This window comes from Corythoichthys intestinalis, chromosome 13 (genome assembly GCF_030265065.1).
Source record: "Corythoichthys intestinalis isolate RoL2023-P3 chromosome 13, ASM3026506v1, whole genome shotgun sequence".
In the NCBI taxonomy this organism is placed as follows: Eukaryota; Metazoa; Chordata; class Actinopteri; order Syngnathiformes; family Syngnathidae; genus Corythoichthys; species Corythoichthys intestinalis.
Window position 1 is genome coordinate 54568767 of NC_080407.1, and position 26977 is coordinate 54595743.

At 44.1% G+C, this 26977-nt stretch overlaps 4 protein-coding genes across 5 annotated transcripts; 1 reads left to right on the forward strand and 3 right to left on the reverse strand.

The window, feature by feature from the left end:
* Positions 1–1428: 1428 nt before the first annotated feature.
* si:dkey-6n21.12 (schwannomin-interacting protein 1) lies at positions 1429–7309 on the reverse strand. 2 transcript variants are annotated; one of them, XM_057855921.1, is made up of 7 exons: positions 5936–6063; positions 5465–5683; positions 4187–4323; positions 4016–4118; positions 3748–3876; positions 2376–2490; positions 1429–2307 (listed from the first exon to the last, which is right to left on the reverse strand). In XM_057855921.1, exons 2-7 carry the CDS (start codon positions 5657–5659, stop codon positions 2183–2185), a joined length of 804 nt encoding a protein of 267 aa, XP_057711904.1. In that variant the 5' UTR covers positions 5660–5683; positions 5936–6063; the 3' UTR covers positions 1429–2182. The 2 variants fall into 2 exon arrangements, with proteins under 2 accessions (XP_057711904.1, XP_057711903.1); XM_057855920.1 differs by lacking the exon at positions 5936–6063 and adding an exon at positions 6075–7309 and having other exon boundaries at positions 1434–2307.
* A 914-nt stretch (positions 7310–8223) lies between these two features.
* On the reverse strand, positions 8224–17349 carry abce1 (ATP-binding cassette, sub-family E (OABP), member 1). The gene is made up of 19 exons (XM_057855682.1): positions 17204–17349; positions 16180–16314; positions 16030–16115; positions 15868–15965; positions 15694–15811; positions 15492–15629; positions 15360–15429; positions 15198–15294; positions 15040–15129; positions 11533–11654; positions 11346–11470; positions 11176–11272; positions 11054–11113; positions 9268–9326; positions 9088–9198; positions 8876–9018; positions 8691–8813; positions 8517–8628; positions 8224–8448 (listed from the first exon to the last, which is right to left on the reverse strand). The coding sequence occupies exons 2-19, from the start codon at positions 16280–16282 to the stop codon at positions 8401–8403; spliced, it is 1800 nt and encodes a 599-aa protein (XP_057711665.1). The 5' UTR covers positions 16283–16314; positions 17204–17349; the 3' UTR covers positions 8224–8400.
* Positions 17350–17602: 253 nt separating this feature from the next.
* On the forward strand, positions 17603–18799 carry anapc10 (anaphase promoting complex subunit 10). The gene is made up of 4 exons (XM_057855701.1): positions 17603–17974; positions 18054–18144; positions 18218–18338; positions 18478–18799. Exons 1-4 carry the CDS (start codon positions 17860–17862, stop codon positions 18709–18711), a joined length of 561 nt encoding a protein of 186 aa, XP_057711684.1. The 5' UTR covers positions 17603–17859; the 3' UTR covers positions 18712–18799.
* Positions 18800–19593: 794 nt separating this feature from the next.
* Positions 19594–26955, reverse strand: LOC130928886 (F-box/WD repeat-containing protein 7-like). Its single transcript, XM_057855684.1, has 13 exons — positions 26773–26955; positions 25139–25221; positions 24946–25081; positions 24734–24868; positions 24546–24669; positions 24085–24221; positions 23263–23376; positions 22997–23178; positions 21812–22037; positions 21669–21735; positions 21413–21556; positions 21204–21353; positions 19594–20894 (listed from the first exon to the last, which is right to left on the reverse strand). The coding sequence occupies exons 1-13, from the start codon at positions 26809–26811 to the stop codon at positions 20713–20715; spliced, it is 1719 nt and encodes a 572-aa protein (XP_057711667.1). The 5' UTR covers positions 26812–26955; the 3' UTR covers positions 19594–20712.
* Between the last annotated feature and the right edge of the window lie 22 nt (positions 26956–26977).

The following is a 26977-nucleotide window of genomic DNA, read 5'->3' on the forward strand; positions in this document are numbered from 1 at the left end:
TTCAACAAAACAACAAATAAACAGAAAAATAAGTCCTTTTCATTAGTCTGCTGTGAACGGAATTGACTAGAAGACGTCAAATTCCCTTGAAATGAACAAATTGGACGTCAATGGCTGTCAATGGCAACTGAAGTTTATTTTGGCTGCATTTCAGGTCATTTGCAGATGTTTTTCAGTCACTTCCTGTTAATTTTGGGGCGCTTCTTGGTCACTTCCTGTTCTGTAAGTGGCCCAAAAATGTTCATTTTGGCTCATTTCTGGGTCACTTCCTGTTGATTTTGGGTAACAGAACAGAAAGTGAGCCAGAAATGCTCCAGAAATCAACATTTCTGCTCCAAAAATCAACATTTCTGGGTCACTTCCCGTTCTGTAACACAAAATCAACAGGAAGTGGCCCAGAAATGACCCAGAAATCAAAATTTCCGGATCATTTACTGTTGATTGCGACCCATTAATGCCACTTCCTGCGCCAAAATGTCGTGACGGGAAATCAAAAGCAAATTATCTGAAATGATGAAATGATTTAGGAGTAAACACTCACTTCTGAAATCCAAATGGGAGAGACAGCGAGAACCAAAAGTGGTATTTGCCATGTGGCAAAACGGATTTTGCCATTTGGCATTTTTTTGCCATGTGGAATTTTTTTTGCCATGTGGCAAAATGTATTTTGACATGTGGAATTTTTTATTGGTATGTGGCAAAATGAATTTTGGTTTGTGGCAGTTTTTTGGGGTATATGGCATTTTTGTAAGCCATGCATGTCCATGCCATTGACGGCTATGCACGTCCGAATTTTCCATTCATTTTAAATGGCAGAAAAACGAGTGGCTGTAATTTTTTACTGTACACTTACCACTAAAGCGCATTGAAATTCAACTGGCACCCAATTAAGGCTATGCCATTGACGGCTATGCACGTCCAAATTTTTCCTTCATATTAAATGTAAAAAAAAAAACGTGTGGCTGTGATTTTTTACTATTCACTTAAGATTAGCGCGCATTGACATTCAATTGGCACCCAAGTCATGCTATGCCATTGACGGCTGTGCAAGTCCAAATTTTCCATTCATATGAAATGGCAGAGAACACGTGTGGTTGTGATTTACATTACAGCGCATCCACTTTGCCACATACCAAAAAAAAAAAAGCCACATGTCAAAATACATTTTGCCTCATGGCAAAAAAATGCCACCTGGCTAAAAAAAATCCCACATGGCAAAATCAATTTTGCCAAATGGCATAAAAAATGCCACATGGCATCAATTTTGCCACAAGGCAAAATCAATTTTGGCACATGGCAAAATCCATTTTGCCACATGGCAAAAAAAAATGCCACATGGCAAAAAAATGCCACATGGCATCAATTTTGGCACATGGCAAAAAAATTGCCACATACCAAAAAAAAAAAGCCACATGTCAAAATACATTTTGCCTCATGGCAAAAAAATGCCACCTGGCTAAAAAAAATCCCACATGGCAAAATCAATTTTGCCAAATGGCATAAAAAAATGCCACATGGCATCAATTTTGCCACAAGGCAAAATCAATTTTGGCACATGGCAAAATCCATTTTGCCACATGGAAAAAAAAATGCCACATGGCAAAAAAATGCCACATGGCATCAATTTTGGCACATGGCAAAAAAATTGCCGCATGCCAAAATCAATTTTACCACATGGCAAAATCAGTTTTGCCACATGGCAAAAAAAAAAAAAGCCACATGGCAAAAAAATGCCACATGTCAAAGTCAATTTTGCCACATGGCAAAAAAAGCCACATGGCAAAATCAATTTTACCACATGGCAAATTCAATTTTACCACATGGCATCAATTTTGCCACATGGCAAAAGAAATTGCCGCATGCCAAAATCAATTTTGCCACATAGCAAAAAAAAAAAGCCACGTGGCAAAAAAATAAATAATGCCACATGGCAAAATCCATTTTGCCACATGGCAAAAAAATGCCACATAGCAAAATCTATTTTGCCACATGTCAAATACCACTTTTCATTCTCGGCCCTGCTGCCAAATGGATTGAATGTCTATTAGGGCAGTAAAAGAGATGAATCAATGATGTAGAAAATTCCCTTTTTTTAGTGTTAGAAAGTCACATTTGGCACCACGACATCAGTCCCGTTCTTCTCGGCTCGGTCCGTTTCCGGATGTTCTTACTGCTTCCGTCCTCAGCCGTGAGCGCCCGGTGGGCTTCCCAAGGAGGTGAGGTCCTGCAGCTCCAGCAACATGGCGTCCTGCTCCGTCCTCAGCTGGTCGCGCAGTTGCAGTCGAGCCACCAGATCCGAGCTAAGCTCTGAAGCCGCACCAAAGTCAAAATCAAAAGTCCGAATCCTTCTCCTCCGTTCGTCATCGCGGACGTACCTTGTACGCTTTGAGCGAGGAAAGAACGTTGAGCGCGGAGCTCCCCGAGGCTCAGCTTGTGAACGTCGCCACGGTCCAAGAGTCCGTGGACCGGCGGGTCGGCAGGGGACGGATTCTGCGAGCGTGAAAAGAGCACCAAAAAAAGGTGAAAAAAAATAATTACAAATAAATAAATAAATAAATTTTAAAAAATAAAAACATGACAAAATATTTTTAAAAACTAAAAAAATACATATGAATACATAAAAAACAATAAGAGTTAAAAATATATACATCTAAATATTAAAATATAAAATTTAAAAATGAATTTAATAAAGAAATTCAAAATAAAATTATTTAAAAATAAAAAGACCAATTGTTTATCACTAAAATGAAAAATAATTACAAAAAATAAATAAAAATGTATTTTAAAAATAAAAAATGCCCAAAAATATTTTTAAAAACATAAAATATGAATACATAAAAACATTAAGAAAATATATGTACATCTAAATATTAAAATTTAAAAAAAAAAACATTTAATTTTTTTAAATTTAAAAATAAAAAGATTATTTAAGATTGTTTAAAAAATTGTTTAAAACTAAAACAATAAATAAGAGAAATACATTTAAAAAATAAATTATAAAAATGTATATACTGTACATGAAAATATAAAAATGAAAAAAACAAACATGAATTTAATAAAACAATTGAAAAAAAAAAATAACAAAAAATCATTTTGTTTTAAATTAAAATATAAATGAAAAAATAAAACACAAAAAATACCCAAAAAATAGAAAATATAAATATATTAAGATATAAAACAAAAATCTTCCATTAAAAAATGTAAATAGAAATTAAGAACAAAAATAAATTCAAAATTTATATACATATATCAAACATTAAAATAAAAAATAATTTTAAAATGTTTATATATTTATATATATATATATACATGAAATAAAAATAATAAAAACAAAAAACACGCGTGTGTATATATACACACACACACACACACACACACACACATATATATATATATACATAATTTAAAAATAATAAAAACAAAACACACACATATATATATAGAAATAATTTAAAACAAAAAATATTCAATATAAGGATGAAAGATTTTTATAGCGTATATATGGATTAAAAAAAACATATTCAATCTAAAAAATTTGAAAAATATTTAATAATAAAAAATGTAAAAAAAACTTTGACATAAAAATAATAAAAACAATAATCATAAAAAATAGAAAATATTTTCTTAACTATATATTAAAAAATAATATATTAAAAAAAAAATTTTTTTTTTAAATATTAAAAAAATAATAATAATAATTTATTTTGAAAAAGAGCGTGAGACGAGTGCCGTCTTTTGCTCGCTCACCGCAGGTTTGTGGTCCGCTCGCAGTCGCTCTCGCAGTTTCCTCCAAGTGTTCCGGAATCCTCTCGACTTGCTTTTTTCCGACTTGGGAGCCGGCGTGGACGTCTTGCGACACGTGACGACGCTTTCCGTCTTTGCCGGCACAAGCGCAACAAAATCAGTATTGCTAATTGTAGGGGTGGGAACCTCTGGTTACCACACGATACGGTACGATTTGCGAAAAGGCGCACGATAACATTTGTTAGCAGTGTTGGTTAATAACAGCACGTACCACGGCAGCGGCGGCGGCGTCTCGCTCTTCCCGGTCCCCGTCTTCGTCCTCGCTCTCGCTGTTGTTGATGAAGCAGAGTTGAAGGTTCATCTGCGTCTGCAGCCTAGAAGACGCGAAGAACCCGAAATAAGGCGCGTTCCGAAATACACGGCAAAGTGTCGCTTTAGCCACCGCGAGCCGAGGGCCGACACGTGGAGGTCGTCATCCGGGCGCTCCAGATGGTGCCGGTGTCGTCGGCGTCCGTCGTCCCAGCTCTCCGCGTCGGCGCAGCTGACGGGCGCTCGTCCGCGCTCCAGAGACGCCGCGTTCTGAGCGCCAAAAACACCGAAAGGTCAACAAATCGTCCATCCGGATCGTTTGACTTTCAGGGCAGGGGGCGCACAACATGTTGATGAACCCAAAACGAGGTGTCAGCAATGAAATTAACTTACAAGAATACTGTATTTAAAATAATAAGTTGACAATGAGCGTTTTTTGTTTCCCATCATTCTTTAGGGGAATTCTAAATCAGGCTGCTTAGGCAATACTTGTCGCCAAGATCGTCATCCATTGAATTTGGTACGTCTGCCAGTGTCGTGCCAATGTAGTTACCCCAGTCAAAAATTGTATCTCCTGGGCTGAGCCATATGGAGGTATGGTATGGTATGGAGGTATGGAGGTTTTTGTGTCTTTATTATTCAATCAAAAAAAACGTTGCTTCAATTTAAAAAAAACTTGCTTCAGTCAAAATATATATTTTCAACCAAAAAAAATGTGTTTGAATGCAAAAATAAATTTGAAACTTAAAAAAACTCCAAAAAAAAAATGCATGTGACAGTTATTTTGCTTTGGTTTTTTTTTTTCGATTGAAGTAACATTGATTTGTGTTTGGGCCACATTTTGGCGAGGACATTTTTCTCTATTTTATTCAATCAAAAAATAAGTTGCTTAAAAAATATATAGATTCTCAAAAAGAAAACTCACTTCAATCAAAAAACAAAGAAAAATTTCAATCATAGAAAAAAAGTTTTTGAATGCGAAAAAAATATTTGAGATTGAAAAATTTGCATATGAACACTTCATTTTTCATTGAAAAAGTTTTCTTTGATTGAAGCAATAATTTTTGTGTTTGGACCATCTTATGATTAGGACATTTGTATTAAAATCATTCAATCCCCCCAAAAAAGTTACTTAAATAAAAAAAAAATATTTTCAATCAAAGGAAAAAATCATTTTTTAAAAATATTTTTTCTATATCATATATATATATATATATATATATATATTTAAATTACATGCAAAGCAAATGACTGTGTAAAGAGCTCAACAAAATTTTCGACCCATTATAAAAATGTCTAAGTTTTTTGCTTGACCACTTTTATATATATATAGGAAAGTTAATTACATGCAATGACACTTTTCGGCCACCAGGCCCCCCTTAAAATCCGCTTATGCCCGCCGCCGTCCAACCTTTGCCAGTTTGTCCTTCTTCTCCTCCTCTTGTTTCTCCAGCTCGGCGATGCGAAGGCTCAGCGCCTCCCAGTGCATGATGGGAAGGCCCAGTTCGTCCTGCCAGAGCGGCGCCGGATCCTCCCGGGAGTGGTCGCTGTCCTTGTCGTCGTCCTCTCCCCGCCGCCGCCTCCGTTCCTTGTCGCCGGCCTCCATTTCACCAGCGCCGTCGCATCTTTTCTTCATGTGGAAGACACAAAGCGGTCCGTTTTAGATGCAAAAACTCAATGTCAAAACTTTCTGAGGTGAGAGTCTACTCCTAAACCACAAAAATGACAAATGCATTTTTTAAATCTTAGTAAAATCATATTATTCAGTCATTAGCAGCCCCACAAATTGGATTGGACGTCCAGCGCCGTCAATGGATGCTAATGAGTAAAAAACACGGAAGTTTTCAATAAAGCTAAGACTTTGAAAATGGAATTTACGCGCGTGTGGGTGGGAAGTTTAGCCCAAACTTGTCGAGTTCCGAGTTGCAAACAGTTCTCAGTCACGGTTTTTGGGCGCTAAAGTTCAGTTTAGCTTCCCAAGTCTTTATCGTCGTTGTCGGATTCCTGAAGACGTGACTTACCACTTTTTGCTTGCCACATATTTGACATCACCGACGCGTGACAAAACTCGCAAAAGTCCAAACGCTTGCTTTTTGATTTCTTTTGGTTGCCTCCCGACGATTTTTTGGTGGTTTTTCTCCCGTCAAACAAAAGACGTACTACTTCTATCTTAAGGAATTTCACGCAAACAAACGAAAGTGCGCTTATGCGTGTGTCACTTCCGGAGGGCTTTTCAAAATTGGATTTCTGCTCAACGATTGTGCAATAGGGGTGGGAACCCCTGGGTAGCTCGATTTGCGATGAACTCACGATAGATGCTGTGAATTGGAATGAGTTGAAGACGAGTAGACGTCCAATCAGTTTGAAGTGGGAGGGTGGCAGCGAACGAGTGCATATTGGGAGAGATTTCACGTCATTTCCTGTTGATTTTGGGGAATTTACGGGTCAAGTCCTGATGATTTTGGGTTAACGGGGCATTTCACGTCATTTCCTGTTCATTTTCAGTCACTTCCTGTTAATTTTGGGGCATTTACAGGTCGCTTCCTGTTAATTTTGGTTTAATGGGTCATTTCACGTCATTTCCTGTTGATTTCCGGTCACTTCCTGTTGATTTTGGGGCATTTTCCCGTCATTTCCTGTTGATTTTTGGTCATTTCCTTTTTATTTTGGGTCATTTATGGGTCACTTCTTGTTGATTTTGGGACATTTTCACATCATTTCCTGTTGATTTTTGGTCACTCCCTTTTTTTTGGGGTCATTTATGGGTGACTTCCTGTTCGTTTTGGTTTACTGGGGCATTTCATATAACTTCCTGTTGTATTTGGGACATTTTCATGTCATTTCCTGTTGATTTTCAGTCAATTCCTATTTATTTTAGGGCATTTTTACGTCACTTCTTGTTGATTTTTGGTCACTTCCTTTTTGTTTTGGGTCATTTATGGGTTACTTCCTGTTCATTTTGGTTTACTGGGGCATTTCATGTTAGTTCCTGTTGATTTTGGGGCATTTTTATGTGATTTCCTGTTGATTTTTGGTCACTTTTATTTTGGGCAATTTATGGGTCACTTCTTGTTGATTTTGGGGCACTTCCCGTTGATTTTGGGGTATTTTCGCTTCATTTCCTGTTGATTTTTGGTCACTTCCTTCTTGTTTTGGGCCATTCGTGGGTCACTTCCTGTTAAGTTTGGGGCATTTTCATGTCATTTCCTGTTGATTTTAGGGCATTTTTCATCACTTCCTGTTGATTTTTGGTCACTTTCTTTTTGTTTTGGGCCATTTACGAGTCACTTCCCGTTGATTTTGGGTTTGTGAGGCATCCCATGCAGTGTTTTTGGCAGCCCTTTTAATTTTCGTCCTTTGGACGAAAATACTTGAGGCGTGCCGAACCTCCTACCTCAGTTGCGTCACTAACCATGACCCAGCAACGGTGACACATGAACTTGACCTCCCAAACCTGCAACAGTAGAAGACCCAAACACACCCCTTTTCCTGTCCCGCGAAAACCTTCGAAAAGACTTAATTTTCAACTAATTGTCATTTTTCTCGGGAACCTTTTGTTGTCTTGTAATATGGTGACCCTCGAACGAGTCTGCCTCCTCGCCTGGGTCTGTTGCTGTTTTGCCTTGCCATTTGATCGATGTCGACCTGAACAAATTGTCAACTTGTGTGTCGAAGCCTTTTTCCAGCTTTCAAAATGGGAGTCGGTGTAAGGGGTTAAGACTAAGGTGAACGTGCAGAGTTTGGCCTTTTGGCCGGGTTGTTGTAGCTGTGCCAGCGCGGGTCCGGCGTTTTGGCTGGCGTGATTCCAGCAATCTGGCTAAAGGTCAGATTCCCTCAATTGACAGGTTACTTCCTGTTGATTTTGGTAATGTAAACGCTGACATATGCACTAATGAAAGATTTTGGTGGCAATCTGTTGGTTCCTTATGTATTCTTACACATTGACACTTTTTAAAATTATTCTTGGCTTATCGATAACCTTTTGGGCTTCAAAGTGTCATGATATATCACCTTTGCGATATATTGTCATACAATTATTGTACAATACGGGATTTTGAAATGACAAAAACCCATTGACTGCAAAAAAGTCAAGCAAAAAATTATTGTTGCCACACCATATCCCCACTAGATGGTGCTACTCAGTCAAAGTTGGATGCTAGCAAGAGCTGAACCAAAAAGTTTTTTGGTCATCGCCATATTTATTGATGGATGTTGCGTTCACAGGCAAGTACTGAGAACATTTGACAACAGTTGTCATGTTGAACACACGAGGAGATATGCGCTTTAGTTGCAGTTTTTTTCCCCCGCCGCCGTGAAAACAGATGGCGCTCCGTCGCACGTGTCTTACTAGTCGTCCAAAAAGAAATAGTTCCCGCTCTTCTTCTGTTCCGTGTCCTGCAGTTCGAGAAGGAAAGGTCAAACTCGGAATCCGGACAACAACTTGCGAAATGAACGAACGCGACCTTGATGGAATTGAGTTTGTTGATGCGCGGCCGATTGTTGTTCGGGTCTCGGCGGAAGGTGATTTCCAGCAGGGACAAGAAGCGATTCATGCCGGCCAGGAGACCCTGCGGACTGAGGCAAAGGAACGCGTTTAAAATTCGCTCGCGCTTTCACTTCCGTACACTTGCGCTCACGTATTGGCGGCCGTGTGTTTGGAGGGAATCCCGTCGAAGACGATGACGCGATCCGCCAGGTACGTGGCCATGATGAAGTCGTGCTCCACCACAAATGCCGTCTTCTTGGCGTGAAGGATGTACCTGCGACGTGCACACGTTATAGGCCCGCACTATAAAAAAAAAAAACCGACGCGCGTGCACACCTCTTGATGACCCTCGCCGCCATCAACCTCTGCTCGGAGTCTAGGTACGCCGAGGGTTCGTCGATCAGGTACACGTCGGCCGGTTTGCCCAGACATAGGGTGAGGGCCACTCTCTGCAACTCTCCTCCTGAAAGGTTCTGCACCTGTAAGACCCGAGACGACCCCTGCTGGTCATTCGCTCAAATCGGGGACGGCGCCGTTTGCGTTCTCACGTCCTGGTCGATTATGCTCTCGATCTGCATGGGCTTCATGACGTCCGTGATGAATTGAGGGTGCGTGTAAGCGTCCCGGATCTTCTCGTGAAGAAGAGCCCGGACGCTCCCCTAAAGGATGGAGCGATAACCCACGCCGTTGGGTCTCGGCAACTCTCTCTGGAACTCGGCGAAACCTACCTTGAACTTTGGACTGATGGTCTGAGGCTTGTAGCTCACATTGAGGATGGGAACGTCACCTGCAAAGAAGAATGCACGTTAAACTCAAGGCGGGCGTGGCGTGTACTAGAGGAGTTCCAAAAAAATCGATTATTACATGAATCGCGATTTGACACGTGACGATTTGATTACGATTCATAAAGGACAGCCGCTCGTGGCGGAACGAAATTCAAGACACGTCTGCCGCCCGGACACCGTTAACGGACGCACACACGTTATGATGGATGCTCCCAGTTACTGGGAGAGAGATTTACTCACTCACTTTACTTACTTTTTAAAAGACTGGAAAATAAATTTGTGTATGAGACAGGTAGGCACTGAAGTTATTTTTTAGAGCGAAAGGGGAAGAGATAGTTCGTTGCTCCTTGTCTTTCAGATGTCCAGCAGTAGTTTTAAGGCATTTCAATTGAAAAATGTCCTGAGTGTGTTGCTTAGACCTGTGCACGTCTATAAGAGGTGAGTACACGAACCCTCTTGTAATGTTTAGCCTTTAGTGTTGTTGTTTTTGAGATGTTAATAGTTAGCACCGAGCGCTAAGCTAATTCGCTAACGTGTATTTCATATGCAGAATGTGTAAAACCATGATTAAGTACAAAAGTAACACTACCAACATGCGAAATAGTACACAAATCTTTTGTTGCAAGTGCTGCCTGGGAGCCGACAGGTGTGTGTGCGCGTGGGCGGCCAGGGAGAGAAGAAAGTGCGCGCGCTGTAATGAGTGTGTGTGTTTGTGTGGCGGTGTCAAGAGCAGTTGTGATTTCCACCTGTCACTCCAAGAGTTACACAAGGGAGGTAACACTATGAAAACAAAGTATATTGGTTAAAAGACATCTTATTTCTAAAGACTTTGTGTCCAGAAAATGTGGAATTCATTCCACCAGTGTAAATTTTATTGTATTGTTGAGAGAAATAAGCACTCCCTCTAAAATGGTTCATGCTTTTGCACTTTCTTGTAAAAAATAAATAAAAAGCTTAAGGGCAGCTATTTGTTGTATGGCATGTTTCCATCATTCCTGTTGAATCATAAGGATAATTTAAATAAATAATGAGCATACATTTGTTTTGCTACTTCATCAATCAGTAATGTACGATACATCGATAACCGCGATAGGGCTGCAGCTATCGATTATTTCAGTAGTCGATTAATCGATAAACCATTAGCTCGAATAATTGAGTAATTTTGAAAAATCAAATTACCTGAGCTGAGCCTCAAACGGTATAAAAAGATAAATAAATGAGGATCTATGTACAACATTGGTGCTAACTTGCTCATGCTAACTTTTTTTGCAATGCTTTTAACAAATGGTTCAGACAGATAGGCTATATATAGGCTACCTATTAACTAAATTACAAATGCATAAAACTGCAAATGCAAAAAAAAAACATAAGCTTAAACAAAATTCAGCTTATGTTGGTCTTAACAGGGAGCACCTGGATTCAGCCATGTGAATCGAGGCAGACTAGAAGGCACTGTATCCACCCAAATCAATAAAACTAAATGCAAACACTTTCAAAATAAACCATTGCAACGTCACTTTAAACGAATACTCGACTCAGCAAAATTTAATTTGAATATTTTTTTCTAATCGAATACTCCAGTTAATCGATTAATCGTTGCAGCACTAAACCGCGATAATCCCGGTCATCGTTCAAAAATCGAATCGTAGCACCCTGAATCGTAATCGAATTGTGGGGTGCCTAAGATAGCACACCCCTAGCGTGTACTCCCGTGCGGACAGTATGTCACCTCCGCCGTCTGGTTTGAGTCCTCCCGCCAACATCCTGATGAAGGTCGTCTTTCCCGTGCCTGCACAGATGAATTCCCGTTAACAAGTGCCATTTGGCGGTCTCGCCATCATCGTCGCGTACCGTTCTCCCCCAGCATGACCATGATCTCAGAGTCTGTGAACTCCCCGCCCTTGATCTCCAGGGTGAATTCGCCCATGGTCTTGGCCATTTCAGGATACTATCGAGACACACAGGAGCGCTGCCGGTAAGCCCACATCTGCTTTCGAGCACGAAACCCGCCGTCGCCTGACCTGGTAGTGCCGAAGACGCTTGACTTCCTCCTCGTTCGCTGTCTCGGCCACTTTGAACACCAGGGAGGTCTCCCGGAAGCGCAGGTTCTCCGTGGGAACGTAACCGTCCAAGAAGATATTGATGCCTGAGGGCCGTGACGTAGCCCGTTAGCAGTGCGCGGCGCAGAGACGGAGGCCGGACGCTAACCTTCTCGAACGCTGAAGGGCATGGTGACCACTCCGTAGGCGCTGGGGACGCCGTATAGGCAGCAGATGAAGTCAGACAAGTAATCCAACACGCTCAAGTCGTGCTCCACCACGATGATGTACCTGCCGACGCAAAAACACGACACCTCTCTGCTTGTGCACTCATGTCTATCCTAACGTCCTTCTTTCTAGTCATCCCTCTTCCCTTTTCTATTGGTGTGTTCCCTCCCCGCCTGATGTTTTTTTCAGTAGGGATAGTAAAGATCTTCTTAAATCTACTTAGTATACGGTGGTATGAAAACGTTTCTGAACCTTTTGGAATTTCTCACATTTCTGCATAAAATCATCGAATGTGAGCTGATCTTTGTCAAAATCACACAGATGAAATAACTGTCTAAAACCACCCAAACATGCATAGTTTTTCAAATTTTAATGAAGATAGTATGCAAGCAATGAAAGGGGGAAAAATAAGCGAACCATCACATTTAATATTTTGTGGCCCCCTCCCCTTTCGCAGCAATAAATTCAACCAGACGCTTCCTGTAGCTGCAGATCAGTCTGGCACATCGACTAATCTGGGCCCATTCTTCTCTACAAAAATGCTGTAGTTCAGTCAGATTACTGGGAGGTCTGGCATGAATCGCTGTCTTTAGGTCATGCCACAGCATCTTGAAGGAATCTGACCTTTTAGCTAGATTGCCGGAATCAAGCCAGCCGAACCGCCAGACGCAGATATAACACCCCGGCCAAAAGGCCAAACTCCGCGTGCTCACCTTAGTGTTAACCACTTGTACTGACTCGATTTTGAAAGCTGGAAAAAGGCTTCAAAACACAAGATGACAATTTATTCAGGTCAACAGCGATGAAACAGCAAAGTGAAACAGAAACAGACTCAGGCGAGGAGGCAAACTCGTTCCAAGGTCACCATATCACAAGTCAACAAAAGGTTCCCAAGAAAAATGACAACGATGAGTTAAACTTTTTTGAAGAAATATTTTGATATTTGAATATTTTTTTTGAAAATATTTTGCCAAAACTTCTGTGATGTGTCCCAGTGCCTTTTTGCGAACAATAAACGAGCAACAATGTTTTTTTTTTTTTTTTTTAAGACAGCAGTGGCTTCCTCCTATTAACACTATTCTTGGCCATAGTTTTACATATAGTTGATGTGTGCCCAGAGATATTGGACTGTGCCAGTGATTTCTACAAGTCTTAATTGGACACTCTATAGTTCTTTTTTACCTTTCTGAGTATTCTGCGGTGAACTCTTGACATCATCTTTAGTGGACGGCCCCTCCTTGGGGGAGAAGCCACAGTGCCAAACTCTCTCCATTTGTAGACAACTTCTATGACTGTTGACTGATGGACATCCAGACTTTTAGAGATGGTTTTGCATCCTTTCCCAGTCCTTGATCGCAGGTCTTCAGACAGCTCTTTTGACCGAGCCATGGTGCACATCAGACAATGCTTAGCATCAAGACAATTCTTACCAGGTGTGTTTTTATAGTGGGCAGGGCAGCTTTAAACCACACATCAGTGATTGGGCACACACCAGACTTAAAGTGTTTGGTAAAAAATGGTTTCATTTGCTCTTTAAGTCTCCTTAGGCAGAGGGTTCACTTACAGTGCCTTGCAAAAGTATTCGGCCCCCTTGAATCTTGCAACCTTTCGTCACATTTCAGACATCAAACATAAAGATATGAAATTGAATTTTTTTGTCAAGAATCAACAACAAGTGGGACACAATCGTGAAGTGGAACAACATTTATTGGATAATTTAAACTTTTTTAACAAATAAAAAACTGAAAAATGGGGCGTGCAATATTATTCGGCCCCTTTACTTTCAGTGCAGCAAACTCACTCCAGAAGTTCAGTGAGGATCTCTGAATGATCCAATGTTGTCCTAAATGACCGATGATGATAAATAGAATCCACCTGTGTGTAATCAAGTCTCCGTATAAATGCACCTGCTCTGTGATAATCTCAGGGTTCTGTTTAAAGTGCAGAGAGCATTATGAAAACCAAGGAACACACCAGGCAGGTCCGAGATACTGTTGTGGAGAAGTTTAAAGCCGGATTTGGATACAAAAAGATTTCCCAAGCTTTAAAAATCTCAAGGAGCACTGTGCAAGCCATCATATTGAAATGGAAGGAGCATCAGACCACTGCAAATCTACCAAGACCCGGCCGTCCTTCCAAACTTTCTTCTCAAACAAGGAGAAAACTGATCAGAGATGCAGCCAAGAGGCCCATGATCACTCTGGATGAACTGCAGAGATCTACAGCTGAGGTGGGAGAGTCTGTCCATAGGACAACAATCAGTGGTACACTGCACAAATCTGGCCTTTATGGAAGAGTGGCAAGAAGAAAGCCATTTCTCAAAGATATCCATAAAAAGTCTGGTTTAAAGTTTGCCACAAACCACCTGGGAGACACACCAAACATGTGGAAGAAGATGCTCTGGTCAGATGAAACCAAAATTGAACTTTTTGGCCACAATGCAAAACGATATGTTTGGCGTAAAAGCAACACAGCTCATCACCCTGAACACACCATCCCCACTGTCAAACACGGTGGTGGCAGCATCATGGTTCGGGCCTGCTTTTCTTCAGCAGGGACAGGGAAGATGGTTAAAATTGACAGGAAAATGGATGCAGCCAAATACAGGAACATTCTGGAAGAAAACCTGTTGGTATCTGCACAAGACCTGAGACTGGGACGGAGATATATCTTCCAACAGGACAATGATCCAAAACATAAAGCCAAATCTACAATGGAATGGTTCAAAAATAAACGTATCCAGGTGTTAGAATGGCCAAGTCAAAGTCCAGACCTGAATCCAATCGAGAATTTGTGGAAAGAGCTGAAGACTGCTGTTCACAAACACTCTCCATCCAACCTCACTGAGCTCGAGCTGTTTTGCAAGGAAGAATGGGCAAGAATGTCAGTCTCTCGATGTGCAAAACTGATAGAAACATACCCCAAGCGACTTGCAGCTGTAATTGGAGCAAAAGGTGGCGCTACAAAGTATCAACGCAAGGGGGCCGAATAATATTGCACGCCCCACTTTTCAGTTTTTTATTTGTTAAAAAAGTTTAAATGATCCAATAAATTTTGTTCCACTTCACAATTGTGTCCCACTTGTTGTTGATTCTTGACAAAAAATTTAAATTTGATATCTTTATGTTTGAAGCCTGAAATGTGGCGAAGGTTGCAAGGTTCAAGGGGGCCGAATACTTTTGCAAGGCACTGTACTTATCTTCGCCCCTTCTGTCATTTTTTGCATTCTATCCTCATTGAAATATGAAAACCTATAAATTTTTGTGTGGTTTTAGTTAGAGCAGACACTGTTTTTTTCATCTGTGTGATTTTGACGAAAATCAGCTCAGATTTTATGGTGATTTTATGCAGAAATGTGAGAAATTCCAAAAGGTTTGGATACTTTTTCCATATTAATGTATCTATTCAATCATGTCTGGAGATGTGTTTGTGTGTAAGGAGCACGCACCTGTCTGGCGTTATGAGCGAGCGGATGGTGATGGCGGCCTTCAGCCTCTGTTTGACATCCAAGTAGCTGGACGGCTCGTCAAACATAAAACTGCAAGACGGTAAGCTTGAGTTCAGCACGGCAGAGAGTACACGACAGCGGCGGGGAAGACGTCTTACATGTCGGCTCTCTGGATGCAGACGACGGCGCAGGCAAACCTCTGGAGCTCTCCTCCCGACAGGTCTTCAACGTTCCTTTCCCGTAAGTGGCTCAGATCTGCTCAGTAACAAGAAAACCGATTGCAACCGGTTCTTTCTTTCCTAAGAGATCAAGGATCGTACCAAGCTGCTGGCAAACCAGGTCCTGCGTGTCCATGTCGTCTTTTCTGCTCAGGATGGCGCCAACGGATCCCTGCGGAGGCAAAGTAACAATTAGGACCTCGAGCGGACATACGGAATAACAGCGACATGTACCTTGACGGTCTTGGGGATCTGGTCCACGTACTGCGGCTTGACGATAGCTCGTAGGTCGTCCTCCAGGATTTTGGTGAAGTAATTCTGCAGCTCCGAGCCGCGAAAGTGAGTGAGAATCTCCTGCCAGTCTGGAGGATTCTAGAAGTCGAGGTAGATCATCTCTGTTTCTGTGTCGAGTTTATCTCGGCCGACGCAAACTCACATCGAACTTTCCCAGGTTGGGTTTCAGTTTCCCGGCCAGGATCTTGAGGGCCGTGGACTTGCCGATTCCGTTGGTCCCCACCAACCCCAGAACTTCTCCCGGTCTGGGAATGGGCAGCCTGCGCAAAATCGGAGGTCAACCCTAAGCCACGCGGAGGCATAAGCGTACGCGTACCGGTGAAGTTTGAAGGAATTAGCGCCATATCTGTGCGTGGTCTCTTTTTCCAAGTTGCTGGGTAGATTGACGATGGACAGCGCTCCGAACGGACATTTCTGCCAAGACATAGTGATGTCAGGCGAAGGAGATTGCATAGTTGCCGCTAAATGGAGCCCGTACCTTAATGCAGATACCGCAGCCGATGCAAAGCGACTCCGAGATCCAAACGATCTTGCTCTGCGGGGTCACCTCGATGCAGAGCTTCCCTGCGAACGGCGGCGCTAGTCAGCGTCCTGCTCGGAATTCCCGTCGCCCCCATCGCTCACTCACCCATGCGGACCACCGGGCAGCTCTTTTTGCACTCTTGCCGACATTTCTTGGGTTTGCACTTGTCGTGGTTGACGATGGCGATCCTGGTGTTTTTATCCGCCATGGTGGCCCGCTGCTAGGCCGGAACCCGCCGAGCTGATGACCGTTCGGTTAGTTCGGGGGAAAGAAATGAAAGAAAACAAGATAAGTCAGTTGGTTTTTCTGTTACTTGTTTCATTATCAGCTTTTCTCAGCAGTTCGAATCACCAGTCTCAGACGAGCACTCATTCAAGACATTTTATCATGTAGAACAAACTCAGATAAAAAAGCTTGAACAAATAATGAATTAGTTCAAAAGTGCAACTCTTTAGCATTCAGAAACACTACAAGAAATGAATAAAAAACATTGTGGTGGTCAGTAAATGTTACTTTTATAGAGCAAATGCAGGGAAATACAGACAGAATCACTCCATTCTGAGGAAAAAAAACATGGAATCATGAGAAACAAACAAGAATGTTTTTTTCCCGGGTGATTCCATACTTTTTGCTAGGAGTTTATGTCTTAGATTGATATCACGACCGTCTAGGGTCCCACCCCTACTATCTAGGTCCTTTACACCACCAAATTCTGCTTAATACAGACAGAATGATGAGGGAAAAAATCATTTTTAAAAAGGTTCGAACGGACCAAGTGGCTACAAGACGCCCAAAACGCTCTCCTTTTCGTTATCCAGCCAGCCAGCTCTCTTGATTGTATAAATGCGCCACATTTGAACACGTTCGTCATCCATACGCCATCCATACGTCGGCAAGAACGCCGAGAAAGCGCCAAATTGCACAAAAGGACATGGCAGAGTCACTAGAAAAAACAATCATGTTCATATTCACGTGCTGTCTTGTTGAGTGGACCTGTTGTTGCCTTAGCATTTAGCTCGTATGTGCGGCCTTCGCTAGTTCAATTGACAGCCGCTCCCTACCCAACGCACCAAAAGGGGCTAACGGGAATAATTCAGCGTTTAAGGTTCTTGGAGAGTTCCCGACTCACCCCAAACGGCTCCGACGTGTCCAAATGAAAGGGAAATGAAGGAAGACGAGCAATTACGAGGAAAATTCGGAGCAAATTCTCCCGAGCAACGTGTTCCTTTCCTGGAAGCCGGTCGGAAAGATGGCGGAGATTCCGCAGTTAGAGCGCGACCAATACTAGCGACGTCACAAACGCGCGACAGGAGACTACGGGAATTTGCCGCCATTTTGTATGTGGCAAAACAACACAATTGGGAAAGATTTCAGAAATAATAATCGCTGTTAACAACACTGATATAGTACTTTTAACCACATATTTAGAATAAAATGTCACATAAGGTGTTTGTTGTGTGATAGGAGTGCTTGGTTTGTTTTCTCGACTGACGCTCGCTAGGTGGCAGTAACGTCAGCAGCTATACAATTCAAAAAACGAAGAAATAGAAGCACAACATCAAGTGAAGGAACGTCTCCTATCTTCAGTGTTTTTTTGTTTTCTTTAAAAAAATTAAGTAACTGAATTTCGATTCCAGACTTTTACAACTTTTGCAGCCCACTTGTTGTTTATTAGCCTAACGGGCTCGCTGTAAACTGCGGAAAAAGTTAAACTGAAGTCAAGAACGTGCGACAAGAGCGCAAGACTACAGCATAAGACAGGTTCAATTATTTCTTCTCCAGACGATGACAACGCCGAGCAAAACGCCGCCCGGTGCCGACCCGAAGCAGCTGGAGCGAACTGGTACCGTTCGGGAGATCGGCTCGCAGGCGGTTTGGTCGCTGTCCTCCTGCAAACCTGGTCAGCTCCAACTCCGACGCATCTTTTCGCTAACACCATTGTTTTGTCATTCATCTGAACCCATGTCGGACTTCCCTAGGGTTCGGCGTAGACCAGTTGAGGGACGACAATTTAGAGACGTACTGGCAGTCAGATGGATCTCAACCTCACCTGGTCAACATCCAGTTCCGGTATGTCGCGCGCCACGGGAACCACCCACTCCATGTTGCGCTTCACCATTTTGTTTCTCGCTCCTGCGTCCAGGAGGAGGACTACGGTGAAGATGGTGTGCATTTACGCTGACTACAAGTCGGACGAGAGCTACACGCCTAGCAAGATCTCCGTCAGAGTGGGGGACAACTTCCACGACCTGCATGAAGTCAGGGTGAGAAGTTTCTTGCCGGATTTAGTTGAAGATCAGACCTTAACAGCCATATAGTATTTATCCTCTGCCAAGAACAAACTATAATTGCCATACTGATAAGTTGAATAAAGTAATTGATCTTCTTCTTCCGTCTGTGCAGCAACTGGAGATGGTTGAACCCAGCGGCTGGATTCACGTGTCGCTGGTAAACCAGCGAACCAGCGAGCCCGTGCGCACCTTCATGATCCAGATCGCCGTTCTGGCCAACCACCAGAACGGCCGAGACACGCACATGAGGCAAATCAAAGTGTACACGCCGGTGCAGGAGCGTTCCATAGGAATGTTCCCGCCGTGCACCACTGTGGAATTCATGATGTACCGAACCATCAGATGATCCGCCCACTTTTGGTCAGCGGATGAGTTGTTTGTTTTGTACTTTAAGCTGTTGTAAATAAAATTTGATTTCATCAAATTGCAATCCATTTATTTGTCATTCTAAAAGTTCTTTTTATTGACCACATTTTCACAGTTACAGTAGCCGGGTTTCAAAGGAACCTCGTATGACGCTTGCCGTACTAGCATAAAATGCTACGCGCAGGAATCAGCAGGGCCGAGAACCCAAAGTTGTATTTGCCATGTGGCATAATGGATTTTGCCATTTGGCATTTTTTTGCCATGTGGCAAAATTGATTTTGCCAAGTGGCATTTTTTTTTGCTTTTTGTCATGTGGCAAAATGGATTTTCGTCATGTGGCATTTTTTGCCATGTGGCATTCTTTTTGCCATGGTGCAAAATAGATTTTGTCATGTGGCTTTTTTTTTTTTTGCCATGTGGCAACATGGATTTTGCCATGTGGCATTTTTTCGCTTTTTGCCATATGGCAAAATGGATTTTGTCATGTAGCATTTTTTGCCATGTGGCATTCTTTTTGCCATGTGTGGCAAAATGGATTTTGCCATGTGGCATTTTTTTGCTTTTTGCCATATGGCAAAATGGATTTTGTTATGTGCCATTTTTTGTTTGCCTTGTGGCATTTTTTTGCCATGTGGCATTCTTTTTGCCACGTGGTAAAATGGAATTTGTCATGTGGCATTATTTTGCCATGTAGCAAAATAGATTTTGACATGTGGCATTTTTTTGCCATGTGGAAAAACTGATTTTGCCATGTGGCATTTTTTTACCATGTGGCAAAATAGATTCTGCCATGTGGCTTTTTTTATATGTGGTACTTTTTTTTTGCCATGTGGCCAAATCGATGGGGCCGGGGTATGTGGCATTTTTGGGGGGTATATGGCAGTTTTAAGGGCCATGCACGTTGATGCCATTGATGGCTATGCACGTCCAAATTTTCCATTCATTTTAAATGGCAAAAAAACGCGTGACTGTGATTTTTGAACATCCACTTAGCATTACAGCGCATTGACATTCTGCTGACACCCGAGTCAATGTATGTCATTGACAGGTGTGTGCGTCCAAATTTTCAATCTGTATTAAATGGCAGAAAAACATGTGGCTGTGATTTTTGGCCATCCACTTACCATTACAGCGCATTGAGATTCAACTGGCACCCCACTCAGGCTTTGCCATTGACGGCTACGGACGTCCAAATTTTCCATTCATATTAAATGGCAGAAAACGTGTGGCTGTGATTTTTGTACATACCACTTAGCATTACAGCACATTGACATTCCTCTGGAAACCAATTCAGGCTATGCCATTGACGGCTATGCACATCCAAATTTTCCAAAATCCATTTTGCCACAGGGCAAAATCCATTTTGCCACAGGGCAAAATCAACTTTGCCACATGGCAGAAAGGTGCCACATGGCAAAATCCATTTTGCCACATGCAAAAAAAACGCCACATGGCAAAAAAATGCCACATGGCAAAATCAATTCTGCCACATGGCAAAATCCATTTTGGCACATGGCAAAAAAATGCCACATGGCAAAAAGGTGCCACATGGCAAAATCCATTCTGCCAAATAGCAAAAAAAAAAGCCACATGGCAAAATCCATTTTGCCACATGGCAAATGCCACTTTTGGTTCTCGCTGTCTCTCGAAATCACGCACGTGGGATGGTGCATCTTGGCCAGAGGAAGAACAATTTTTGACGGCAACAGATGTCCAATCCAGACCAGAGGTCTTCCATTTAAACCCGGCTAGTGTTAGCTTAGCAAAAGCACAATATGTACATCCTTCTCTTGTTTTTACACTATCTTACATCATCTCGCATACACGCGTTTAGCTTCATATCTGGCGGGGGTTGGGTACGGTTTGTCATCTTGTGATGATCATTTCGGGTTCCAGTGAAAACACTCATCTGCAGTTTTTGCGGGGCCACAAATCGGGGTAACGATCCCGTTAAAGCGTGCACTGATGGATGTCAAACATCCTAGCAAATCAAATCCTCCCCGACGTCATCTTTGTCCGACTCGGTCGGTGTCTTCTTATCCGTTTGCCGCTCCTCAAGGTCGAAGTCAAGCACCAGCAGTTTGGTCTCCTCGGTTCCGACCCTGCTGCCGGCCGCGCAAACAAGCCTGGTGTCTGACGCCTTGATGCGCCAAACCACGCCACCTGCGCACACCGAGCGAGGTCTAGATAACTTAAGACCCGATGTTCCAGACTCAGAGTTTAGCAAACCCTAGCTCAGGAATGGACAAAACTATTCCACAAAGGGCCGCAGTGGGTGCAATAGGACAGCTTTTCACCAATCTGGTGTCTTACAAGTGCAATCAGTTGATTGCATTCAGGTGGTTGTTGTTTCCCAGGACCTCTCATTGGTTAAACTGCCTGTGCCGGATCAGTTGTAAGAAAGACCAGGACCCACTGCGGCCCTTGAGGACCGGTTTGCCCACTCATGCCCTAGCTAGAACTGGCCCTTACCAGATCCACAGCTCTGCAGCGCCACCACGTCACGCAGCCAAGCACCCGTACGGAGGTCCCACAGTTTGACTGTGCCATCATCCGAACTGGACAGGACCAGACCCCGGCAGAACTGCAGGCACGTCACCGCCGACCGGTGCTTGTTGGGACCTAGCGGCGACGGCGCCACGTCAGAATTGGTTTAATTTAAACACGCGCTCATGTCTTACCTTGCAGGGTGTGCAGACAACGTCCCGTTCGGATATCCCATACACGAACTGTGGAGTCGGCGTTCCCAGATACCAAGATGCGGTCCCGAAGCTCCATCCCGCTGGTCAAGGACTGGTGGCCCGTCAGCGTATGGATACATCCACCTAAGGGGAGACGCCCACATTGAAAATGACACACCCCTTTCCGTACAGTGACTGTCTTAAAATGTAAGGGTTCAAGGAATAAGGGTTGTAAGGTTAGGTAAGGTAATCCTACCTGTTTCTGCGTCCCAAACCCGGATAGACGTATCCAGCGAGCCACTCACCACAAAAACGCCGTCATACTGCACGAAACGCACATCTACTTGTGACTTTTATTCCTCGTAGCATTCAAGTTTGCGCAACTACACGCGTGTTTACCTGTAGTGAATACACCCGGTTGGTGTGTCCCTGCAAAGTGTGGAGACAGGCCTCCGTTTGGGGGTCCCACACTTTCACCATGTAGTCATAGCCCCCTGACACCACGCGTCGACCGTCGTACTGGACGCAGCGCACCGCCGCCACGTGGCCTGTCAGCACATGCTCGCAGCGACCGCTCGCCAAGTCCCACATGCGCAGGGTCGTGTCCCGTGACCCCGACACCACACTGAAACATGGATTCATGGTTTGGGGCCATCTTATCTCACAGATGCTCTGGTTCCATACCACCCTGACAAAACACTTCGTTCTCAGAATGCAGGTCTACTGGTAGTTCCCAGGGTCTCTAAGAGTACAGTAGGAGCTAGAGCCTTTAGTTACCAAGCTCCTGTCTTATGGAATCAGCTTCCAGCTAGTATTAAAGAGGCCGACACAGTCCGTACATTTAAGATTAGACTAAAAACGTTCCGATTTGACAAAGATTATGGTCAGGCTAGTTGAAAACAGACTAAACACAGTTCAGTCTAAGCTGCCCTAGGAGCTATAATGCTGGGGGAAGTACAGCCACTGAGTCCTATCCCGTTTCTCACTCTACCTACCACTTGTCTTTACTTTATTTCTCTTTTCTCACTCTAATATCTAGTTGACTAGTCTCTTCATCACTAGTCACACGGTGCCCCCTTACCCAAAGGGAGGGGCTATTTTTCAGCCGCAGCCTCCTGACTATCCTGACCCCTGATTGGATAGACGTCCTCGTGTTCCCTTACTCCGCTGCATCTCTACAAACTGGAACTCCTTTTGCTAATTCCCATCATCAGTCCTGGTGAATCTATAGCCTGTCCGTCCTGGGAGTGGATCTCTCCTGATTGTGGTCCTCCCCAAGGTTTCTCTTTTCCCATGGGGTTTTTGAGTTTTTCCTTGCCGCCATGGAGGGTCTAAGGATAGGGGATGCCCAGGACATGGACTCATCTCATTCATCTACTGTATCTGACTGTGTACCAAAAGGACTCTGTAAAGCCCTCTGAGACAAACCTGTTGTGATATAGGGCTATACAAATAAAATTGAATTGAATCGAGTACTCAACTCTGCTGCAATATGATTGGCCACTGTAGTCCTGCCTATCACGTCCAAAGAGTTAATCTAGCATACAGGTGTCAAACTCAAGACCACACATCATTTCTTCTCACCGGTTGCCGTGGAGATGCATGCAGCGCACGGTGGACGTGTGCCCGTAAAGAGTGTGGACGCATTCTCCGCTGTCGGCATCCCACACCCGCAGCGTCCGGTCGGTGGAGCCGCTGATCACTGTGGTGACCGCCATCTGACTGCACCACACGCCGCCCGTGTGGCCCGTCAGGGTACGCAAGCACTTGAAAAAAAATAGTGTCATAGCTGGACATCCAATCGGACTAGCGGATGCTCATCTTGACTGAAGAAACCAAAACTACTTCACCTTGCCAGTTATGGCTGACCACACTTTGAGCGTGTTGTCATCAGAACCGCTGACGATGAGGTCGCCGCTGAACTGGAGACACGTGATCACATGGTCGTCGTGACCTTTCAGCACCTGCGGACACGCACGCACCTGCTATCAGTTCAACTGCGTATTGAAGGGAATAGGTACCTTTCTCGCAGACATCATATAACTGTCTACATTAGTCTAACACATTAGTTATAGTAAAGCAGTTAGGAAGAAGTTACTACATGCCATTTGACACATTAAAGTTGATCGGCTTATCAGCCCTCGCCTGATAAGCGAAGAAAAAAAACGTCATCAGTTCTCTGGTGGGGTCAGGATGCTCCCATCCTGCCGGGACAACATGTTGATAGCGCGGTGCCTTGGACGTCAAGACATGCGTCGGTTGCCGTGGCAACCACATCCCAGCCCCGAAGGATAACACACTAACTTGACCGCCCAAACCTGCCTCAGAGGGAGGATCCCAAGACAACACCCCCGCCCGGCCCACTCCACCGCAGCTTTCAAAAGACTGAACTTTTAGCAAAAAAGGGTCGCCTCTCGGGGACATTTCTATGTAGCCGTTGTTTTGCCAACCCTGGATCCAGCATTGTCTTTCCGTCATCTGTTTTTGCGTTGCTTTTTGACCATTGTCGACGAATAAATTGTAAACCTGTTTTCGGTGAGCCTTCTTTAAACCGTTCAAAATGGAGTCAGTAGAAAGAGTTAACGCCGGAGTGGACGCGCGGAATTTGCCCTTCCGGCCGACTTGGCCGGGGGGCCGAATTCCTTCAGTATGTTACTGAGTACCGCGTGTACCTTTGCCTGCCGTGCGTCTCCGTTCCTCCAGTTGCTCTCGATGCGATGTTGACGGATGTACGTCGACTTCCACGTGCCCAGCGCCGCGCCGGACCTGACGCACTTCCTGCGCCGGGGTGATGAGAACTCGGACACGCCTAACAACGGGAAATATTTTCAAAAACACACACTGATTAACTCATTTGCTGCTTTGAATGCAAATACCGATACTAGACTCGGGACCTAAACGGTACTAAAATGATGTGATTGGCGAGTTCTAGCATCCAATCATTAGAAGGATGATTGGATGCCACCTGATGGACATCTATCACTGTCAATGGCACTGAAAGTGCTAAAAGTCCCCGAAACAGTCTGAAGTGCTCCCTAAAAGTTACCCTAGCACTCTTCTCAGATGTATCCTAAAGGGTATCAGTTCCTAAACTTAAATACAAGGTAACCATGGAAAGATGGGTCCAGCTCACCTTCTTCACGGCACTTCTCTCTCCATAGCAGGTTGTCTTCAGCCAAGATCCTCCAGTACCTGCAGGTCTGGGCAGCCTGCAGCAGGTCTCGCGGCGCTAGGAAGTTGAGCACGTAGAGAGCCAGCTGCGGACGTGAGCAAATGTCACGAGAAACGCATGAAGTCGACCTTTCGCTGTTGGCGTCCCACCTCTTTCGGCAGCAGGGAGATGAAGTCCCTCTGGAACTGCGGTTCAATGAGCTGCATAACATGCTTGACCTGCCCCGTTTCACATCTGTCGATCAACTGGTCGAGCGCAAGCAACCTCTCGGGAACGCTCCACGCCTGGATTGTCAAAATCAACGAGTTAACTATATGGAGGTAAACATATCCCGAATACTTCATAGAAAGAAGCACCATACCTGAAACGTGCGAAGCCAGTCTTGCAGGCCGCAAGGGGGCGGGCCCGAGGTGACGCGCCGCCGTTGAGCCGAATGCCCGTTGGCCAGTCGCAACTCCCCAAAGGTGGCAGGTGGGCTCTGGACCGCGTCGGACGGACTAAGGGAGAAAGTCTCACGTTAAAGTCCCATTTGTCGCTTTAGCGTACCGGCTTACCTGAAGTAAGCATCGCCTCGGCACTGCTTCTTCCCGGATGAAAACGGCCGACCCTCAGGAACGTGATCGAGCTTCCTCTTCACCTGAACGGTGGACAAGATCGAACATGTTGATTGATTTGTTGCATTTGATTAGATCGTTAAACCCCTAATGGCATCCAAAAATAATGCCTTCGATTTATATAGCACTTATTTGGACACTCAAAGACACTTTACATTGCCTTATGATTTCACCCCGCACTTGACAGTGGTACGCCACAACTGCCCTGGGGCAGTCCCACAGAAGCGAGGCAGCTAATCCGCGCCATCGGGAATTCCCACCACTTGTTGCTATCTCCTTCAAAACTTGCATTTACCCCTTTTCACTTGCTGAATGTGCCGGTCCATTTTTCCCCCCCTTCAATTGCATGTTTGATTGGCTGATGACTTGACCCACCCTCAACATACACACACACACACACACACACACGCTCACACAGCCCCGCCCCCTTCGAAGACGAGGGATATTAGAAGGTTTTTTTGGGGCCTGCAGCAGCCACTGTAAGTTATTTAAAAAGATGCCAATGTTGTGGAGGTGGGAAACACACCACTACATTTGCTACTGAAAGTCCGACCTGCATCAGAGTTAGCATAACATTAAACTGTGTGAACTTGCTAACCTGCAAAACTCGAGTAGGAAGCTGCTTAGAAGTGTCCTTCTGTTTGTGCTTACACCAGGTTTATTTGTGGTGATTCTTAAAAAAAGTAATAATATTCAATTTTCTCTTATATTGTTTTCTACTTTAATAATACTTTAATAATGAATTACCCCCCCCCCCCACCTCAAGGCCATTTCGGTCCCTGTGTATTTGGTCTCTATATGCAAGCATATTCGTCCTTTCTCGTCACAACGTTATCTAGAAAGGTACAAATCTTTATGTTCTCTAATAATGAAATAATTTTGAAAAAGCTGTGCTGATGGTGGCGCTGTGAACATCTAATTTGGTTTGTTCTCAGATGAACAACAAGTTGAGTAAGTTTTGATATAGAGGTTGAAGGAAGAAAAGAGGCAAAGTCACAGCCAGAAAGTGTTGATGACAGTGTTGATTTCTATTCACTGTTCCCCCTCCCAATTAAAGTCACAGCCAATTATAAAATACTGTAAAGCTGGTTAAACTGGAATTTATGTTGTTGTCAGGTGTATTACATTTTTGTTCATGTGCCCCTTTTGCTCTATGAGCACTGGCCCCTCCATTGGTCTCTGCACGGCTTTGCTAGGTATCATATATTCCATGATCTGTCGAACTACACTCCTTAATCTCTAGCAGCAGAAACTAGGGAATAAAACCGTTGCTTAGGGGGGTCGGGTGGGGTTCGGGGATTCCCATGCACCCCTGCTGGAATGCATGGCGAACATGAACGGAATGCTAAGATGAAGACAACCACGGGGTTGGCTTCCACGCCATGCCCAACATCCGATATCCCGTCCTCGCCTGCATCATTAGAGCAATCCGCGATGTCACGTCAATCATCGGGATTGTCAGAATCACGAGCATTCTCCTTCTTCCCGGAGCCGCAGTGGCCACGCGCACGCGCATCAAAGCGCCTCGTCATCCATACGACGCCAACTTGGACGATCGCTCGCTCGCTACTCACCTTGTTGAAGATGAGCTTCAAGGTCCCGTAGAAGCCCATGGCCGCTCGAAGCCCACCGACCAAGACCGCACGAGCCCCCGCGGAGCACCCACAGCCTCCTCGCGCTGGCGGTCGTCACGTCAACAGCGGGCGTGACGTCGCAGCCAAGGGGACGCGCACAGGCGAGAACGCGCAAATGCGGCGAAAGGATCGAGGGTGCGTGTTT

Excerpts from the sequence above, each read along its gene's own strand:
- si:dkey-6n21.12 (XM_057855921.1), bottom strand. The coding sequence starts at position 5,659 with ATGGAGGCCGGCGACAAGGAACGGAGGCGGCGGCGGGGAGAGGACGAC. Across the intron at positions 4,324-5,464 it reads AGAAGGACAAACTGGCAAAG|AACGCGGCGTCTCTGGAGCG; the intron begins GTTGGACGGCGG and ends TTTGGCGCTCAG. Across the intron at positions 4,119-4,186 it reads GTGTCGGCCCTCGGCTCGCG|GCTGCAGACGCAGATGAACC; the intron begins GTGGCTAAAGCG and ends CGCGTCTTCTAG.
- LOC130928886 (XM_057855684.1), bottom strand. The coding sequence starts at position 26,811 with ATGGGCTTCTACGGGACCTTGAAGCTCATCTTCAACAAG. Across the intron at positions 23,377-24,084 it reads GAGACGCACGGCAGGCAAAG|GTGCTGAAAGGTCACGACGA; the intron begins GTACACGCGGTA and ends GCGTGTCCGCAG. Across the intron at positions 21,354-21,412 it reads TTGTCTGCACACCCTGCAAG|GTCCCAACAAGCACCGGTCG; the intron begins GTAAGACATGAG and ends CGTCGCCGCTAG.
- anapc10 (XM_057855701.1), top strand. The coding sequence starts at position 17,860 with ATGACAACGCCGAGCAAAACGCCGCCCGGTGCCGACCCGAAGCAGCTG. Across the intron at positions 17,975-18,053 it reads GCTGTCCTCCTGCAAACCTG|GGTTCGGCGTAGACCAGTTG; the intron begins GTCAGCTCCAAC and ends GGACTTCCCTAG. Across the intron at positions 18,145-18,217 it reads CTGGTCAACATCCAGTTCCG|GAGGAGGACTACGGTGAAGA; the intron begins GTATGTCGCGCG and ends TCCTGCGTCCAG.
- abce1 (XM_057855682.1), bottom strand. The coding sequence starts at position 16,282 with ATGGCGGATAAAAACACCAGGATCGCCATCGTCAACCACGACAAGTGC. Across the intron at positions 9,199-9,267 it reads CCATCAGTCCAAAGTTCAAG|GGGAGCGTCCGGGCTCTTCT; the intron begins GTAGGTTTCGCC and ends TCCATCCTTTAG. Across the intron at positions 8,629-8,690 it reads AAACACACGGCCGCCAATAC|TCCGCAGGGTCTCCTGGCCG; the intron begins GTGAGCGCAAGT and ends CCTTTGCCTCAG.